Source organism: Patella vulgata, chromosome 3, assembly GCF_932274485.2.
Source record: "Patella vulgata chromosome 3, xgPatVulg1.2, whole genome shotgun sequence".
Classification (NCBI taxonomy): Eukaryota; Metazoa; Mollusca; class Gastropoda; family Patellidae; genus Patella; species Patella vulgata.
In genome coordinates this window covers 16330508-16347788 of record NC_065881.2, presented here as the reverse complement: position 1 = coordinate 16347788, position 17281 = coordinate 16330508, and the positions used below count along the sequence as shown (strand labels likewise).

At 34.6% G+C, this 17281-nt stretch overlaps 1 protein-coding gene across 1 annotated transcript in view; it reads left to right on the top strand.

Moving 5' to 3' along the window:
• Window positions 1-8144: 8144 nt before the first annotated feature.
• LOC126815864 (transcription factor LBX1) overlaps window positions 8145-17281 on the top strand; it is a 41514-nt gene continuing 32377 nt past the window's right edge. Inside the window, exon 1 of the mRNA XM_050541860.2 lies at window positions 8145-9313. Within this exon, the coding sequence (XP_050397817.1) occupies window positions 8830-9313 (484 nt within the window). The 5' untranslated portion in view covers window positions 8145-8829. The remainder of the gene's footprint in view (window positions 9314-17281) is intronic.

Genomic DNA, 17281 nt, shown 5'->3' with positions numbered 1-17281 from the left:
TACTGGTTGATTTGTCTGGTTTTAGAAAGAGATTAGAAAACAGATTTGTTTACCAGGATATCAGTCAATAATATATTTAAAATTACACCAGAGTCCTGGAGTAGGCGAGTAGATTAAATTATACTCGCAATAATAACTAAGTTAACGCGAGGCAAGATAATAATAATAATTATAGGTATATTTATAATGCGACATACTCCAAGTTCGAGTTCAATTAAAATGCTTAGACCTCGTTGAAAGTGGGTCAAAATCGGTGGATTTTATATGTTGATTGGTTTTGAAGTAATCTGTCACATTGTCACTATAATGAGGTGTGTGGTGGTATTGGGTGATATGGGGTAATACATGGGGCTATTGAGTGATGGGGGGTTGGATGGCTGAATGGTTAGCACGTGAGCGCTGTATCATAAGGTCTGTCATTGAGTCAACTGGCGTGGTTTCGAATCCCCGGTTGTACGTGACAAGGTGTAGGGTCGCCTGTCCAACCTCGTGGGTTTTCTCCGGGTCCTCCGGTTTGCTCCCACTGCTAAAGACCCCTACCCCTACCATATGTTAATCCCGAAATGACCTAGTTTGTGTCGAGTTGACGGTAAATCAATCTCTCTCTCTCTCTCTCTATTGAGTGATATGTGGTATTAAATAGTTTGATATGGTATTGGGTGGTATTGGGTAGTAGTTGGTGGCATTAAGTAGTTTTGAGTAGTATTGGTGTAGTATTTTTGGGTGGTATGGGGTAGTATCCGATGGTACTATGAATTGTTTATGTAATTGTTCTAAAAAGTTAATTGACCAATAACACTCTATCCAGTGTTGTCTGTTCCTAGTCACATGTAGAGTGGTTGCTAGTAAAATTAAATAACGAAATATTTGCAAAAGAATTCATTAAAACATGAGAATATATAAACTTTGAACGGAAACCATTTGTACCAATTGTTGACATTTATAGCCATGCCTCTTAGCGGAGATCGCTCCACACAGATCAACCTTACCTCAGCAATAATTAATTCTGAAACACAAAATCAAAGAAAACCAAAACCAAAACCAAAACAAAACACCGTGGTTTCCAAGGAGCTTCGTCAGAACGGCTGATTCTAGTCCTGAACGGCTAATTCCGGTCCCGAGAAGAAGAGAATGCGAGCTTCCTCAAGTCGCTGTCATAAACGACTGATTCCGGCCATGAACGACTGATTCCGGTCCTGAACGAACTGTCCACATTAAAGGAGCTAAATCGCTAATATTTGGGACATAAGAAATTGGCACAAATGGGTCGCAACGCATACAATGATGAAATATGATTGTATAATAACTGATTTACATTCAATCGTTTCAGTTTTTACTCCAATTTCAAATCAGTTATGTTCAGTGAAATGCGCCAGAAGTCTCAATGGAATCTAGCGCTGGTTATTCCAATCTACACCGATAGTATTTATTGCGCATGCTCTCCAGATAAGAATATGACGTCACCCTTTGACATGACTTGTGAAATATGTCTTGCCTAGTTATTCGTGTCCCTATGTCGAAGACTTTGGATTATATCGAGATAGAGACTTAGCTACTTTAAGGGAAAAAGGAGAACAAGAGACCGCGAGTGGCGATTAAACTGGTATGGCGCTATCACCGCGGAGTAAAATGTAAGCAAAAAAGCGCACGTTAGTCTAATTTTGACCAATCAAATTCCACTCCATCTTGACTACTTATGTGCTTCTAAAATATACATTCTTCGTGTGATCCTAGAGCGACTTACGCTGACTTTGGTGATAACAACTTCTCATCTCAATACAATTTAACCAGGCGATACGTTTCAAGTCAGTAGCTTGAAGCGTATATATGGTATTAGTGTCAGTGGCCTGTGGCACGAAGTAACAGTATATTGTCGCATACATAATATATTATGTCAACGCTTGGGCGATATAATATATTATGTCAACGCTTGGAACTAGGATGGAGGTGACTAGGCATGAACTTGCAACGATAGATTTAATTGGCGCTTTGATAACCAATGAATGCTTGTTTTTTTCTTTTCTGTTTTTTCTCTCTTTTCTGTGTCCTAACCCTAACCCTAACCCTAATCCGAAAGAAAAGTGCCCTTTTTTGAAATTCTGACATCACAGGTGCCCTTTTTCTGATAAGGATGCCCTCTTTTATTTACAGGGACACTTTCTATGGCTCTGATGACGCGTACATTCCACTGAGTCTACAGGTTTAATATGCTAACACGCTTGGAGCGTCAACACAATATATTATGTCGCCCAAGCGTTGACATAATATATTATGTATGCGACAATATACTGTTACTTCGTGCCACAAGCCACTGACACTAATACCATATATACGCTTCAAGCTACTGACTTGAAACGTGCAGGGTGATTTAACACCTTGATGCGAAATTTATCAACAAATTACTTGTTAACTCAGAGAGAGAGAGAGAGAGAGAGAGAGAGAGAGAGAGGGGGGGGACCGGAGGTCCCGGCGAAAACCCACGAGATTGAACGGTCGACCCTACACCTTGTCACGTACAACCGGGGAATCGAAACCACGTCAGTTGATTCAATGACAAACCTTGTGTTCGCGAGGAAATACCCCAAGATATAAAAAAGCCATGTTTGTCATGTAACTTGATTGAGGGAGAGCCCATTTCAGTATGTATTTGTCGTTACTTACTGTCTATTTGCCATACATATTGAAGCCTAGTGCCTAATGTTCCCAAAAACGCCTAACCATTGGATCAAGAAATAACAAGCGCCCCCAAAGTCAAACTGGAAGACAATAAGCCGTCGGGTTGCCAGTTAGTGATACCCTGACATTTTTGCCCAGTGCTTGCCTCATGGGTGTTTTTCATGGAATCCGGTATTTTTGTAGTAAGATTAGGCGTCTCTACTTTCAGTTTATACCAAATTTGCCATATTTTCTTGGAAATAACAACCCTATAAATACTTTCGTGAGAATGTATCTTTAAAGATGGGTTCCCGCGTACAAAATGGGTGATTTAATGGTATATATGGACTAAAAACATATTCAAACTAAGTAATTTGTCATAACTTTGCTTCAAATCCTTCTCAAACTTTGTAATTGCGAAGGAATGTCCTGCTATAAAAATTCGATCAAACCAGGTCATGTTTACGTCACGTGACTTACCTCTCTTGGAAGTCAGAGGAGAATTCATTGCATACATAAGACGATGTTGTCTTTTATCTCTTACTATTTATTACAAATATCGAATCCTAATTAAATTCACGGATTATCCACTACCCGCGTCTTTTTCAATCATTTTTATCTCAGAAAGTGTTGTACGTCTAACTCTTCATAAAGTTTATCAACTTGTACATCAAGCGCTCGATGTTCGCGTGTGACCTTTGACATCACGCGTGCAGAAATTCCTAATCGTCGGGCTTTTGATTAGGGGAACCCTTACATTTTTATTCTGTATACGCTCCATGAGTGATTTTCGGGGAATCCAGTATTTTTCTAGTAAGATTGGATATCTATACTTTCCAAAAATACCAAAATTACCATACTTTTATTGGAAATAACCACCCGATAAATACTTTTCTGGGAACCCATCTTTAACCCGATGGTACACTTCAGTTTCTTTTTTTTTAAAAAAATAAGACAGATTATGATTTCTATATTTGAACGTGCTGACTTCTCGTTTTAACTGAATTTTGATAAATGATTTCATTTTTATTGTATAAATATACTAATCGTTGTCATGATATATCGTATTTAAATACAGTATTACAAATTACTTTCTGTATTTTAAAAACAACGAATTAAAAACAAATTACATACAGTACATTTAATTATGGGATGATGTATTGTGTATTCTTCATTTATTAAAACTGTTAGGTGTGGTTGGCGTTAATGTGAGAATCGTATTTTTATTTCTTCTTACGTTTAAGATACTGGAGACACGGTGTCTCAGTGGGTATAGAAACGGAATGAAATGAAATGAAATGGGGTTTACAGCTCCAGAAAATAAAAACAATAGCCTTATTCTAAGTACTAGATGTTTAAGTGTCCTACCTGTTGTGTAAATTATTCATTAAATCCTATTTTACTTGTCCAGAGGGTTCAAAAATATTTTTAAATCCAAGTCACATTTGAAAAGCTTTACGTCAGGCTTTTCAAATCATTTATTTGAATTTTTCCAATTTTTTTAAATTAGGTGTGTTAAGATGAAATTTGTATCATCAATTAATTGGAATATTGTAAAATAGTGCAATTTGTTGACCAGAATAAAGATTGGGACATATTATTCAGTTACAACAAGAGTGGTATTGAGCCTTTAAAGCGATAATTTCATATTTTCTAAGAAAGTCAAAACATAATTATTTCTATGTCTTTTGCTCAATAGGTTGTCAACTCACTATTATACGATCATAGGTATTATTCTCCCACTTAAAAATCCTTTGACCCCGGAAATAATAACACAATTACCTCCCTTGTTTTTCTATTCCCCCCATGGAATAGCTATCTTCAAACGTTTGAATTTGAAGTGGAAAATGATATTTTTGCCAATTTCTCAACTGGCAATAGTGAATTATAGGATTAATAGGATTATTCTTTATCAAGGTAGGACTGTTTATAGATACCATCTATTTTAAGGCTTTATTTTAATAAATTATAAAAAATTAAATTAAAAATATGAAATTTCAACTTTAACGTGCTACTGTTCTGCTCCGAACTGGGCTAATGAAGACGGGCATACGCCATAGAATGCGCTATGAGGGAAATTTTGCCCGGACAGCGGCACTACGGAGTATTCATATATCAAATTCCAACTATCAAGGGATCTTTTACGTACACGCCAATGTATACACGGGGTCTCGGTTTTCGTTCTATCCGAACGAATAGACAGCTGTCCTTGTCAGGTCCTCCATTCTGCATCACTGACAAGGGGGAACCACGCCTGAAAATCGGTGGGTACAAAGCTGGCGCACTTACCAGGATGGCACCTCGGTGGAAGCAGACGTAAAATACAACTAACTCACACACACAGGATGGCTCGTCATGGGGGTGGGGCACTGACCAGACTGACCAGGATGGCTCGTAATGGCGACGGCGCACTGACCAGGATAGCTTAACGAGTATGGGACGATTTACCCAAAACTACCAATTACTATTCAATGCTACCCAATACTAAATAAATAATATAATACTAGAATACTTGTTAGTCCCGAAATGACCTAGCTTGTTTCGAGTGGACGTTAAAACCCCATTAAACCCATCTCTCTCTCTCTCTCTCTCTCTCTCTCTCTCTCTCTGTACATTTCTGTACCAACCTGGTTTTTTTTTATTTTGAATAGATAAATTGTATTTAATTTACTGACAATAATGATTAATGGCATTTGGTTTTCTTTAAAATTTTCAACAATAGATGTTTTGTTTTATTTAATACAATTACTCTTGATATAGAATCTTACTATTTAAAAAAATAAAAAAATGAAATGGGCTTCTACACCAACCTTGGATAAAGACTTGGTTTATTTATTACATTGCAACGTTTCAACTAATGTACATTATGTTTTTGCTTGAAAACGACTTGTGAAATCTATTGAAACGTTGCAGTGTAAAAAACGCCAGGTGATTGAATCCATACTATAAGTGTTCTAGTATTATAAATCAATTGCTAAATGCCCCTCGAGGATTATACTAACTAAATACTACAAAATACCACAACATACTAGGCCCACCTCATTATTGTGAAAAACTAACAGAATGGTTTAATTATTCAAACAAACAAAAAAACGAAGAGTTATTTTGCGCGATTTTCAGCGTCATTTCTGTTTACCAGTGGTGGATGATGGAGGCCCTGGAGAGGAATAGTGTCTAATCCTTCGAGAGGCTGAACACCGAGACTTGTTTACAGGACTGGTGTTCATATAAAGGAGTCCTTCTCTGTTGGAATCCGATGAAGAGTCGAGGGAATGCCTCTGCTCGGGCAAAATTTCCTCTTTTACACTGCATGGGGTATGGTCGTCGTCTTTATCCAGGGTTGGTGTAGAAACCCATTGCATTTTTTATTTTTTGTTTTTTTTTGTTGAAGATAATAAAAAAAACCCAAACAAATGCCATTAAACATGCATTATGCAAGAGCTAAATCTGATTATTGCAAGTCTTAATTTAGGCTTCAGATGTTATAGAAATTATAAATTAGATCTTTATTTCAACAACAAGACCAAAATCAATTCTGTAGACCCACGGATGGCTCGGCTACAGCTCGGATTTAAATAGGATTTCACTAATTGATTAAATCAGATAAGGGGTAACCTGATGAAAATACGTCAGTTAGATCGAGGCTAAATGATAAAGTGTACTTAGCGAGGCCGCTGTAAAGCGTTTCCGTATGCCATTGAAAACTTTACTTGATAATCGAGATATGTAGGTGGAGTTAACGCCTGTCAATCAAACGTTCGGCGAAGGTGAAGACACATTTCGCTACCATTTCTAGGCAAATATTACAACGATGATAGCTATGTTCAGAATAAAGTAATTTGACTGAATTTTTCAATATATTCTTCTTTCATCATCTACTTTTGAACTGTTATAGCAAGAATGGCCAACTCTCTATAAATATCTCCCATAATGTATCTTTAATCATTAATGTCAGTAAATTAAATACGATTTATCTATTTAAAATAATAAAAACAGGTTGGTACAGAAATTTAAGACGTTAAACCCTATTTCGGGAGCCGCGTTGGGTTAGTAAGAGAGAGAGAGAGAGAGAGAGAGAGAGAGACTATGGTTGAATTTTATTTCAATAATCGCTCATGCGTAGGGGTCTTTAGCAGTGGCAGGTAACGGAGGACCCGGAGAAAACCCATGAGGTTGAACAGGCGACCCTGCCTTGTCACTTAAAACCAGGGAATCGAAACCACGCCAGTTGACTCAACGACAGACCTTATGATACAACGTGCACGCGCTAACCATGACCTCGAATAAAAAATATATACATGAATTTATTAAGTTCACCGGTTGTGGAGAACGGTGGGGTGATGGGGTGGGTGGGGGTAGGATGGGGTGCTGAAACCGCGTAGTGAAATAATGTCTATATTGAATGACCGTCTTAAACATACATTATGCAAAAGCTAAATCTGCCTATTGCAGGTCTTTCTTTAGGCGTGAAATGTTTTCTAAATTATTAATTAGACATTAATTAAGTGATCCAGGTCATAATCAACTCTCGATGGCATCGGATTTATCCGATATTAAATAGATTAGAAAGGTTCTGCCATATTTTGATTTAATTTAAAAATGAAAGAGAGAGACTTGGCTTCGAACAACCAGTACGGTGGTTGAAATTATTGCACACGTCTTGTCAAACCTTCAAAAGCTAATATCTTCGCTCGCAATAGAGTAATTTAAATGAAAATTTAAAATTATTCATTTTACATAACTATTTTCGAACTGGTATAGCAAGAATGGCCAGCTCTTTATCTAAATCGTATATAATGTATCTTTAATATATATTATTCCCAGTTCTATATTGACAATTCCTTTGATAGTGCAAGGCAGATTTCATGTAACACTGTGTTGCATATCTCGTGTTGGGTTTCAGGCGCTCTGTGTTTATTACATTAACAAGGTTAAGCTTGATGTATGTCATTTAAATGAAAGCCAAGTACCTCGTTTTCCCAGTTTTTACGGAGTGGCTTTTTATTTCCCGAGAATAACAAAAAAATATTGACAATTCCCTTGATATAATAAGTGCTAAAAACTAATGACAAGTGATTTGCGTATTGAAACGGCCTGTCAAAAGTAATCACTACTTAAAATACTCTATGAAGTCCATGAACACCGACATATGAAACCTTCCCCGGTCAAGCGAATAATTCTCCTAACTCCAGGCAAGCTGTCATTTTTCAGATTGAAACGACAACCCGTATAGTTCCTTAAATAGATTTTTATTTCTTCAAAGTTCATTAAAACCAATTATTGAAGTCTCTTATGCCTTTCAAATCCGTCATCCGATCCGTCCGAAACATTTCATTAATTTAATTATCACCAAAAATCATTCGTTTCGCTGTACAGCGTCTTAACACCTCCAGGCGTGAAATCGTCACTTAAGCCCCGCCCACCGCTTTTCTGATTGGTTGATTGTAGCAAGTACCCGCCCTAGGGCACGAAACTTGATGGCTGTGGCTTGAACAAGCTCTTCAAGCATGGCGGTTTAACATCATACAGAAATACGACAGTTTAAAAGAGTGTTTAACTATAATTAGTTAGCAGGAGTCGAGGAGAATCTGTTTGAGTGAATTTAAGCGACGGCATCTTGTCAAGACAGCGAACTTGGTGTGTTTACTCGTTTACCTTTCCAAGAGGACGCAACCAAGAGTGCACATGTATATCTGATTCGTCTAAAATATCGCCAAGGACTTTTTCATTCCACTTCGCGGACTGCTAAACACTGTTTTGACCGCTTCGACATTGTGTGTTTTGCGTTACGGATTATCCCAGGTATTATTAGCATAATATTAATAAGTGTACGAAGTGTCTCATGCTTTGTGGATGTGTTACGGTAGCCAACAAACAATAAACATTATTCGTCTGCTAAAACCGTGGATGTTATAGCATCCATAGACAATTTGTGATCAGTTATTTATGTGCATTTTCCTGTTTCTGAAATTATAACCCGATTTCTTTTCCGCAGACTTAATAACCTCAATCAAAAGACATAAACTTAGTGCATCTGATCTCTGACAATTTTGGGACATTTTTACACTTCTAAAGCGGAAGTTAGCCGTGTGTAAAAGAACGGTTAACCGGTTAATGAATTAAAAAAAGGATTATCCGAGTAAGATGTCCGATTTGAGTTGTATGTGACAGGATATGTCCGTGTCGAGTTGTATATCTGATAGTGACGATAGTTCCTGTAACCGAGAGGCCTACGATTCCATCCACAAACTCGCCATGATCCAACTACAGCCTCCCCGAAATCCCAACAAACCTTTCACTTCCTTCAGTATTAGAGACATTCTAGCTTCACCCTCTCCCAAAGAGGTAATTCACACACCCTCCCCGAGGGAAAGGCTCTCTCCTAGAGACAGATTATCGGGTAACTCACCTCGTCAAATTCACTCCAGGCCCTACAGTCGGGGGCGGTTAAGCGTGTCTCTAAGTAATTCCAGGATCGTTCGACCATGGGATAACATCGCAGAATCAGAAAGTTCGTCGGACGAGGAGATAAATGTTGATGACGACGATGATGATGAAGAAGCCCCTAGTCCCTGTTTAAAATCCGTGTCCCCACTTGATGCCCTAATGGCCATGACAAATAAAACATTTCAAGGTTTAGACCATTCTGATAATTCAGGTAGGAAAACCTTTATTGATTATAATTTTAATACCTATTTTTATTGTGCATGTGAAGTTTTGCACGTGTTAAACATCAAAATTGATGTCTGTCTGGATCTGTTTTTTTTTGTTTTCGTTGATGTGAAGAGTTCGCACGCATCCAGTTCGTCACAAAATCACCTGGAGGTAAATAGACGATTCGTTTAATTAAGTTCAGGAGAAAAACACACAACAAACAGTAACAATTACTTAACACAAACACACGACCATAATCCGACAAAACACGGACATTGTAAACCCCAGTAAGAAGACTAGCAAATCATTGAGTGAATCCGGGAGTTTGGCCGTAAACGTAGAAGATATGTATACTTCATTAAATTCTGACATTAAATTGTGTTCTGCAGAAGTAAACGTAATACATAATAATTATCAATGGATACAGTATAATCAGTAATGCATACATAATAATTAACACTCGATACACAATAATTATCAATGGATACACAATAATTGATAACGGATAAAGAAACACACATGCACACAAACATGTACAAAATAAAGTCAAAAATTTATTCATAGTAGATTTAAAGAGAGAAAATTACAAGACAGGTCATAGCCTTAATATTTTTCCCCAAATCTACATTAACTCTCTATTTTAATTTTGTATAAATGTTTCAAAACGTATACAATGTCGATTAAAAGATTATAACCTAAATATTTTCCCCCAAACTATATTAACTGACTATTTTTATTTTATTGTAAACTTACACAATGTCTATTTCAAGATAATATCCTAAATATCTCCCCCCCCCCCAAATGAATTAACTCCGTATTTTGAATCTATTATAAACGTTTTAGATCTTATGCAATGTCGAATTAAAGATTATATCCTAAATATTCCCTCTAACCCCCCATTTTGTTGTTATTATAAATTTTTAAAAACTTGTACAATGTCGAATTAAAGACAATATCTTCATCCTGATTAGAACATAAATATTTCCCCTTGAAAATAAAAAAGTGGCTGCCTATTTTGATTTTATTGTCCACGTTTTAAAAGCTATAAGAATTTGATTAAATAATAAATTGTCTTAATTAATATATTATATGTCACTTCCTCCCTCGTCTTCTTTAAAACTTAATGGATATTATATGCAAATATTATCTCATCATGAGTATTCGTGAATTATAACTGTTCTATTAGCAGTTAATGTGCTTTAAAAAATGGGATAATTTTGTCGAAATATGACAATAAATGTCTCAACAGATAAAAAATGAAACCGGCGTAAAACATACAAATATCATTATTATCGCATTAAGCATAATAAATTATAAATTCATCAACAAACCCCAAACATCTGGGGAGTTACATTTCATAACTTGAAAACAAAATATTATATCTCAAACTATATGTAATAATACAGTATAATTGTAATGCAGGAGAACTACATCACACACAACAACCCAAAAGAAACACAGCAGATAAGCCGACGGAGAAGACACATCGCACACATAACAACAAGATAATTTCAATAGAACACAGTTTTTATGGAATACAATCACTAGTTTTATCCTAAAAGCATGACGTTTCGACAAGTATCCTCCTATGTTATCAAACACATCGTACTTTTAGAATAAAAGTAGTAATTGTATACCATAAAAACTGTATTCTGTTAATGTGTTTCCCGATCGCTAAATGCCGTTCAAAGATTAAGATAATATCAAACTAAGTGAATGGATAATGCGATTACTTAGGAAACCAAGAAATATTTTATTACAATGCAAATTAAACGAATAAACTGTATACATATAATAGTTTATGTTAAATCAGTTTTGGGTATATTTTCTTAGAAATCGAACGCTTACTGCTGGTCCCGGGATCCATTCATTTGATTTGATATTTTTTGTTTATTGCTTGCAATTAATGCCCGTGTAATTTCTGTCTTGTCCGTATATTTGTCTTATGGATTTTGTTTGTGTGTAGTGCGGTTCTCCTCTACTTTCTATTAGTTTACAAATTATTGCTGTTTTTAATACGAACCATTGGTGATTCCGTGTTTTTCTCTATAAAAAACCCCAGTTATGTACATTAATACACCTGGGAGACAAATGATTGACGATATCATAAAACACATAGAAGTATCAGCTTCTGTAAATACTAAATATAATAATGATAATACAAAGATTTCTATGTTAGTCAAAGTGGTTTTTGTATATACCTATTGTACAATTTATGACTGATTGCATCTCGAATTTGAGATTCATGCGATATATATTACAAAATTTAAATGTATACATTATAGTTACATATTTAAATTTACTCCTTTCTAAAGTATATTTTATAGGTTATAAAATAATCTATGACATATTGTACAATACAATATACTATCTATTACAAGACATATATTATGTAACGTAATAAACATTGTATTTACAAATTAGGGTAAACTATATTTTACATAGTGAAACAGTGTATATATATCACAGACTGTGTGGTACTATTGTAAAACATTGTATAAATAGTATAAACAATTTGCTACTAGTGTGAAACATTTTATAAATATTACAAACAATTTGCTACTAGTGTGAAACATTGTATAACTATTACAAACGATTTGCTACTAGTGTGAAACATTGTATACATCTTACAAACAATTTGGCACTATTGTGAAACATTGTATAAATATTACAAACTATACAATACCAATGTAAAATATTGTATAAATGTTACAAACAATGAAGTACTAGTGATAAATATTGTATAAATATTACAGACAATACCATATTAATGTATAACATTGTATACATATTACAAACAATATCATAATAATGTATAACATTGTATACATATTACATACAATACAATATTAATGTAAACATTGTATACATATTACAAACATTAAAACATTAATATATAAATAATACAAACAATGTTGCTGTATAATACATATAGACAATATATATTATAACATTATACTAGAGATATAGAATTACAAAATAAAACACTGTATACATATTACTTTTACAATGTTTATACATATACCATATATATTCTTCAATAATAAAACATTGTATACATATTACATTGAACCTCATAAAAAAACACATAACCCTCCATTATATATAAACATTACATAAAACACAGTAAATATTCTAGTCATAATTGTATTAAACTGATTAAAATGATGAATTATATCTTTGTGGGAAAATGATCAAAATGAAACATACATTGTACTAAAACACAATTGTGTATAATACATCGGTGATGAATTGCATTTTATATGTACATGATCAAAATGATGAATCATGTCTTTTTATGAAACTGATCAAAATGATACATACATTGCATTGAAACAAAATTATATAAAATGTACAGCAATATTATTAACGCTTGTATTAAAATATCAAGCACGGTTGATCCTAAACCAAGAGTCAAACCGATGGACGAGTTCGACAAAACCGAGAAATAACAAATGAACTCGCCACATGAAATGAGGGGTGTATATGTATAAGTATTAATTTTTTAACAGAAAATCATAAAAGAATGAAAAGTTAACTGCGACAATTTACTTTTATAAATTACCTTAATATGCAATTTTGTTTATTTATAAATCTGAAATCGTAATGACCATGAGATAAAAATGGTAAAAATCGGATGTATCTAAATAAATGTATAATTACTCATACATAGATTATCGATGATATATCAGTTCGATTAGTCATCGATAATTAATCAATTTATTGATGATAAACCAATTAGATATTTGATATCTTCATTAACAAAAACAGATCAATTAATATGAAATCAACATCAATGTGAAATAACATAAATATTTGAGTGATGTATCAGATAAAATAATTGTGGCGAATTCTGAGAAATTTATGTGGTTAAATAACTGGTCGTGGTATTTTCTTTCAATCATTTGCTTGATAAGGACTGGGGGCAACGGTGGTTCAGTGAGTAAGACGTTGGCTCCCTAACCTGGAGGTTCCGAGTTCGATCCTTGCGTTGGCCGAGAAAGTTCATCGGGATATTCAGACGTGGTTCACCCTTGTCGGTGGTGAAGGATCAAGGGCTGTATTGTATTTAAAATGAGGTAGAAACAAGACTTCGATATTAAGCTCCTACTCGTATTTCAGGAGTTATTTTACGTGCACGCCAACCTGAACACAGGGATTTCAGTTTTTCGTCTCATTCGAACGACTAGACACTGACCTTGTACCCCAACCCCCCCGCCCCGCACCACTGACAAGGGGAAACCACGCTGAACACGGGGATTTCGGTTGTTCTTCTCATTCGAACGACTAGACACTGACCTTGTAAGCCCACCCCCTCCTGCACCACTGGCAAGGGGAAACCACGCTGGTCCTATAAATAAGAACTGCTATCAGGTAGTCTACTTCATGCACGACACCTATCACAACCGCTAGCTAATTGGGGTATTTTTTTTAAATTTCGTTCTACTGAAGGAGGTGGGTGGTCGAATGGTCTTATGTGTACGCATTAGATCATAAGATCTGTCATTGAGTCAAGTAGTTTGGTTTCGATTTCCAGCTTGTACTTGATAATGAATGGGGTTGCCTGTTCAACCCCGTGAACTTTCTCCAGCCCCCCGGTTTCCTCCCATTGCTAAAGACCCTTACGCGCAAGCGAAGTATTGAAATGAAATTGGACCATATGATTATTAGTCTCAAAATGACTTAGTTAGTGTCGAGTAGACCTTAAACCCTATCCTAAAATGCCATGTTTTTTTGTATATTTTCTCCATTATCGTCTTAAAATCCACGTGTGTGGAACATCTGTTTAATTTATCACCCTCTGGAAAAAAAAATTAAAATGAGATATATGTTTATATCTAGATTTTATCAGGATCTAGATAAATTATATCTAATGGTTATATTGATTCTTGGGTTTATATTTTACTCAAAATAAAATTAATGTTGCAAATATAGACATCTTAAATTTATTCTCCAAATAAATAGACAATACAAGAGAACTGTACATCAAATCACAGACAGAATAGACTATAGGAGAAAATGCATGTATCTTCGCCAAGAGCAACATATTGAAATTAGTCGGTTCAATTATATTTTGTTCGTGTTTTCAGTGTTTTGAATCTAATCCTGTGAATTCATGACATTTTGAGAACTACAAAGATCTATCTCCATTTTCATGTTCCCAGATCATCTGCATAAAATCATTCTACCATTGGCAGTACTGTATAGTATGTTCGCTTTAAATGCTCAAAACTTCCTTAAATATAACATATCCGAGAAAAAATGGTTGGAATATATTATATCTTTTTTGATTGGCATTTAGTAATTGAACATATTAACACAAGGTACAATTTTATGGATACACAATTACTGAGTTTAATACTAAGCGACGTTTCGACGAGGATACTCTCTTCTTTATCAAGCAAATGATATTATATGATGGGGCCAAATTTCAAATCCCATTTCTTCATTTTGTGGGGGGGTTGGATGGCTGAATGGTTAGCGTGCGCGCGCTGTATCATAAAGTCTGTTATTGAGTCGACTGGCGTGGTTTCGAATCGCCGGTTGTACGTGGCAAGGAGTAGGATCGCCTGTCCAACCTCGTGGGTTTTCTCCGGGTCCTCCGGTTTCCTCCCACTGCTAAAGACCCCTACGCGCAAGCGAATTATGTAAATAAAATTAAACCATATGTTAGTCCCGAAATGACTTAGTTTGTGTCGAGTGGACGTTAAACCCCATTTCTCTCTCTCTCTCTTCATTTTGTAAAATATGAAGATAGGTTCAGTTAATCCACAGCCCACGAGTGTTATAGCAGAAATTGATTTATAAATACACATTGTGTATTGTACAGTTAATATATTTTTGATATAATTAGGGTTTCACACTAGGTAGCTTGTGTGAAACAATTTTATTAGCGTATTTTATATAAATTCCCCAAACTCGTTTTTGGAAGACATTGAATTAAGATGGCAGTAATTTTGCATATTTCCTGTCATTTCATTTTATAATTTCTAATATTTTATTACAAAAATCGACTTGTGAATAAATATGTTAGCTTTCTTTGCTTCATTCAAAGACGGAATTAAAATTGATTTGACAAAAATCATAAAATTAGGGTTTTCTTTTACGGTTATGTCAAGTAATAATTGTGTCAAATATGTGAAAACTAAGTTAGAAACCACCTTGGTAAATTAGAACATGTCTCTAGATTAAGGTTTTTGTATTGAAGTTGTTAATTGTTTTTTGAACACCTTGTTGATATAATGTCAACTCGGTCCCTCCCATTGAGATGTTAATATAAGCAAATAAGGACCGTTAATAAGTGCTGCCATTTAGATGTGTCATGATCCCTGTTAGGGGCCATATTAAGACTTATCATTACAGAGATTTAAGTCTTAAACGTAAACCCAAGTATTTAACTCATAGCCGATAATCGTCATTTGAGGGATTTTGGATTCCTTCGGTTTACCCCCACTGCTAAAGACCCCTACGCACAAGCGGATTATTGAATTAAATTGAGCCATGTTTTAGACCCGAATGACCTAGTTTGTGTCGAGTGTACGTTACCCCCCCCCCCCCTCTCGCTCTCTCTCTCTCTCTCTCTCTCTCTCTCTTTAAAATAATAATTCGACATATCGTGTAATAGTTTTTACGTTGTTGCATCCCGTTTAAGGCGTGAGAGCGACAGAAAAACGTCGAAGTTAATACTTAAGGATGCATTATGTAAGATTTAGATAAAGAGCTGACCGTTGTCGCTTTAATAGTTGAAAAACAATTAATGGAAAATGACTATATTGACAATTTCAGTCAAATTTCTCGTTTCTGAGCGACGTTTTCAGACTTCGAAGTGTCCACAATAATATAGTCTCGATTGTCAATTACTATTGTTACAATGATAAACAAAGTCTCGGGTATCCAGTTTTAAATTAAATTATTAAATAGTGACCGTGTTTCAATCCAATGAAAATCGCGACCATCCGATGGCCTAAAGAGTTGATTATGGGCATGCCATGTGAATAAATATGTAATTGATAATTTATATAAAACATTTGAGGCAAACTGAAAGACAGACAATAGGCCGATTTAGCTCTTACAACCAATGCCTTTATTGAAAGATATCATGAAAATTATTCTATTTATACTTCTATCATGGCGTAGGTTGTAAATATAATAGATTGATAAATATAGTTCTATAATACACACAACTTTATGGACTATACAAGTACTGAGTTAAACAGGAGCAACTCTGAACAATGATTGTTTTGTAGTTATTTTAAAATGTGACTAATTAGAAATTTCGAAATTCTAACATTTTAACTTTTCAAATGTTGTATTTGACACCATGGGGAGATGACCATAATGTAGTATATTTAGTAATATTGTTATTGTGAATATAGTTATTTTGACAGGACAAAGTGAAATATTTAATATTATTGTTATTGTGAATATAGTTATTTTTACTGGTAAAAAGTGAAATATTTAATAATATTGTTATTGTGAATATAGTTATTTTGACTGATAAAAAGTGAAATATTTGATGATATTGTTATTGTGAATATACAATGTAGTTATTTTGACTGGTAAAAAGTGAAATATTTGATGATATTGTTATTGTGGATATAGTTATTTTGACTGGTAAAAAGTGAAATATTTGATGATATTATCATTGTGAAGGTAGTTATTTTGACTGGTATTAAGTGAAATATTTGATAACATTGTTATGATGCCAGTTGAAAGACCAGCTATGAATTTTATTATATTAAATACGATTTTTTTTTTAACAATATCGTCAATAACATTTGATATATTTTTTTATCGCCCCGAGACAACTTTTATATTTAAAAAAACTGATTTAAAACACGGTCGTTTTGTTTTAACTTTATATTGGCCAGGAATATTAGGGATTTATTATCGCCCCGATACAACAAGTTTTTATAAAACCTAATCGTTTCGTTCTAACTTTACATTTTTGCCGGCAATATTTGATATTTAT